Source organism: Lygodium microphyllum, chromosome 1 (assembly GCF_053477565.2).
Source record: "Lygodium microphyllum isolate KBCC chromosome 1, Lygodium_microphyllum_v1.1.10, whole genome shotgun sequence".
Lineage (NCBI taxonomy): Eukaryota > Viridiplantae > Streptophyta > Polypodiopsida > Schizaeales > Lygodiaceae > Lygodium > Lygodium microphyllum.
Window position 1 is genome coordinate 118,120,700 of NC_141135.1, and position 3,449 is coordinate 118,124,148.

Sequence of the window (3,449 nt, forward strand, 5' to 3'; positions counted from 1 at the left end):
AGCACCATTGTATAAAAGGAACATGAGTTGATTCAAGGTCTAGAGTGACAATCTATTGCGATCATTGGACTTAATATGATTCATTCTGGAGAAACCTCTCTCATAATCAATCGTGCTTCCAACAATGACCAAGCACGCATGCCATAACTACCCTTCTATAACAAGGTTTGTAAAATCATACCCTTCTCTAGGAAGGTCAATTTTTTTTACTTGCCCTTGGATAACAAAGTTTTAAAAGTATTTGCCTTCTCTTGAAGGTCAAAATGCCTCTAGAAGGGCTCTCCAACCCTTAAAAAGAGTCAAGGCTCCCTCGTGTTCTAAGGCCCGTTCCCGATGGACACGTTTTTGTGTTATTGAGGAGCAGACAGGCACGCTGAGGTGAATTGGGCTTACAAAAAGGCACACGAGAGCACGTCGTGAGACGTGTTTATTCGACGGATGCTTCGGGGGACTCCAGACACAGACAGAGAGAGAAAGAGATAGAGGTTTCTAAAAACTCTAGAGAGCTTTTCACCGTCGGAGACGTAGTACTGGTGGGAGCGACACCTTTTAGTATAAATGGTAAGCACAGGCCTGGCGCCAGAGGCAGCACACACAAAAAACACAAGCACACGCACAAAGAGCGCCCTTTATTCCCTAAATACAGCAATATTGTCTATGGCAGCCATAGTTGGGCCGTGGAGGGGCTTCGCGGGCAGTAGCCCCTTCGACGACGGTTGGAGCAATGGTGGGGTGTGCAACCTCACCATCTACTACGCGTCCAACAATATCAATGGCCTGGCGCCAGAGGCAGCACACACAAAAAACACAGGCACACGCACAAACAGCGCCCTTTATACCTTAAATACAGCAATATTGTCTATGGCAGCCATAGTTGGGCCGTGGGGGGGCTTCGCGGGCAGTAGCCTCTTCGACGATGGTTGGAGCAACGGTGGGGTGTGCAACCCCACCATCTACTACGCGTCCGACAATATCAATGGCTTTCGAGTCGTGTATGGCAATGGCAACGGTACCGCCGCGGAGGTATGTACGTCGTAAAATTACTAGCCAAGGCGTGGCGCATTATTGCTTTGATATTGCTATACGTTAATAGTGTGTAGTAGTACATCGACTATACGTTCGTTCACTAACGACGTGGACGTGGACGGCTGTGGATATTATAGGTCGACTTTGGCTCCAACGGGGTGGCAGCCGCTGACATCTCTTCGACCGTGGGTGAGAACAAGAGCATCTTCCATCTCGACTCCAACTACAAGGGAGTGCTAGCGATGGGCATCTCCTCCGCACATGCGTCTCAACTGAAACCCTCTGGCATGAACGGTCACATTGTTCGCCCACAAATCCTTGGCTTCTTTGGCTGTCAGGGTGTGATATTTCTGCTCGAAATATTAAGGAGCTTTGATTACCGCACGCCCGCGCAAAAACCTGTGCAAGGTTATCTCCCACATCGTAAATATTGGCAGCTAAATCCTTACCCCGCATGTGCAACAATGAGCCCATCCACATTGTGCAATTGAGGCCGGCGTTTAAGATCACAAAGCCGCGGAGGAAAAACACCCTTTTTGAAGGGGCAATTGGATAATGATGAAATTTAGGCAATTTTGTTTACTAATTATCCCTTCCCCCAGCCGATGCATGGCTGGGGGAGAGGGATTATGAGAAGAGTAAGTGAGGTGTGTGGGATGCATGAGGGGGAAGGCATGCACCAGCCACATATGTGGCCACCTCTTCCCCCCCCCCCCTCCTTAGCACTATATAACCTCCCCCCTAGGCATTGGGGGGAGGGACGATCAAGGAGATGAAGCAATAGGCCGACGTGTTGCCTAGAGACGCCGCCGCCATGAGGATGCCGCCAGTTGCCAGCAATTGCAACGCTGCTGCCGCCTCTCCTCTGCCATCACCATCATCATTATCACCTCTCTCTTCATCATCAGCATCTCTTCCTCTAAACGACTTCTTCTCTCTCCACGTAGCTTCTACCTAGAAGCATAGAAGCTTCTAGAAAGAAGCCTTCTATAAGCCTTGTTCACCCTCACCACTGCAGGCCTAGTCAAAAACCACATTTTGCAAGGGCCGTGTCCCACGTAGAATTGAAAGTCCAGGGCAAAAAGGAGGTCGATACGCAGGAGAGTCAAAGAAGAGTCGCTAGACCCGAATTCTATGGCTCCCAAGAGGATGCAAGGTGCACCCGCGGGAGGTTCTTCCCTGAACTTACACGTGGACATCCCCATGAGCCCTCAAGCCCACGTTCCACGAATTTAATTCCACATAAAGAAATGCTTTAAGCATGCTTAATTCCATAGGGAGAATGCATTTTATGCTTATCGTTAATTCATGTAGTAGTGATAAAAGTACATTTGAGAAATTATCTCTTTGAATGATGGACAAGGGTTGGTGCATGTCATGCAATTGGATCATATGCATTTCCAAATTTGTGAACATAAACTACTTGTCCGTCTTAGGAGCTTAGCTGCATGTTGCTTTTTCGTGCACTTCGAAAGTAACAAGCCTAAGCGCATATTGCTTAGAGTTAAAAGTTGAAATTATTAAGTGCATCCTTGATTGGCCGTGAAAGAACAAGTGTATCTTGCATTTAGTCAAAAACTTCCTTGTTATGACTCACATGGAAAGAATTGTTAACGCCCGTTGCACAGCATGAAAATGAAACAATGGACATTGCATGTTGCATGCGAGGACACTTGTGGAATAGATTAAGGTTGCATGGTACATAATCATCTTGCATGAACTTCATTAACAATGTTATATCTAGAAAAGGGTTGCATGTTACATATTCCTCATGCAAAAAATTCATTTCATCAAAACTTGCATTTAGGAAAGGTTGCATGGCTTATCAAAAGCATGAAATTCAAATGCTTAGACAAAAGGGTTGTAGGCATAGTTCCTTGATGTAAATCCTCGTAGGTTTCATGCAAGTTATTCTCCAAATTATCATGCGTAATGACTTTAGTAAGAAAAGTTAGGGTTATTGCAAACCTTTTGATGAGTAGAAGTAATGAATCGCATGTTTACATGTATTGTGGCGTCTTGAAACTATTTACATCCTTAGAACAAGTTTAGCATCTCTAGGAAAGGATCGTCCTTATCGCAAGACAAGTAGAACAATTTACCCAAATCACTTGTAATATTATAACCGTTAGGGATTCGTATAGGCATAACTAGTCGATACGATAAACACCTCAAGTAATAGCTAGGGCTTGGCACATTAGAAATGCAGCCTAGTATCATACTTGGACGCCAAGTCGAGACCTTCAAATCCAAAGGTCCTACCCACATTTATGGAATGTTTGGGTCAATTTGGATGCCCATGCAAACAATGATCTAGGGTCTCTACCCTAAGGATCAACCGACCTAATGTTAAAACTCGGATTGAGTTGGAAACCCTAAGACCAAACGTTGTCGGCCCAGTACAATTAGGGTTGGGATCGGTA

At 45.6% G+C, this 3,449-nt stretch overlaps 1 protein-coding gene across 1 annotated transcript; it reads left to right on the top strand.

Moving 5' to 3' along the window:
• Window positions 1–810: 810 nt before the first annotated feature.
• LOC148041594 (uncharacterized) lies at window positions 811–1,948 on the top strand. The gene is made up of 2 exons (XM_087688539.1): window positions 811–1,023; window positions 1,164–1,948. The coding sequence occupies exons 1-2, from the start codon at window positions 862–864 to the stop codon at window positions 1,515–1,517; spliced, it is 516 nt and encodes a 171-aa protein (XP_087544665.1). The 5' UTR covers window positions 811–861; the 3' UTR covers window positions 1,518–1,948.
• Window positions 1,949–3,449: the final 1,501 nt, after the last annotated feature.

Coding starts and splice junctions, on each gene's coding strand:
- LOC148041594 (XM_087688539.1), top strand. CDS start 862: ATGGCAGCCATAGTTGGGCCGTGGGGGGGCTTCGCGGGCAGTAGCCTC. Junction 1,024..1,163: donor GCAACGGTACCGCCGCGGAG/GTATGTACGTCG, acceptor TGGATATTATAG/GTCGACTTTGGCTCCAACGG.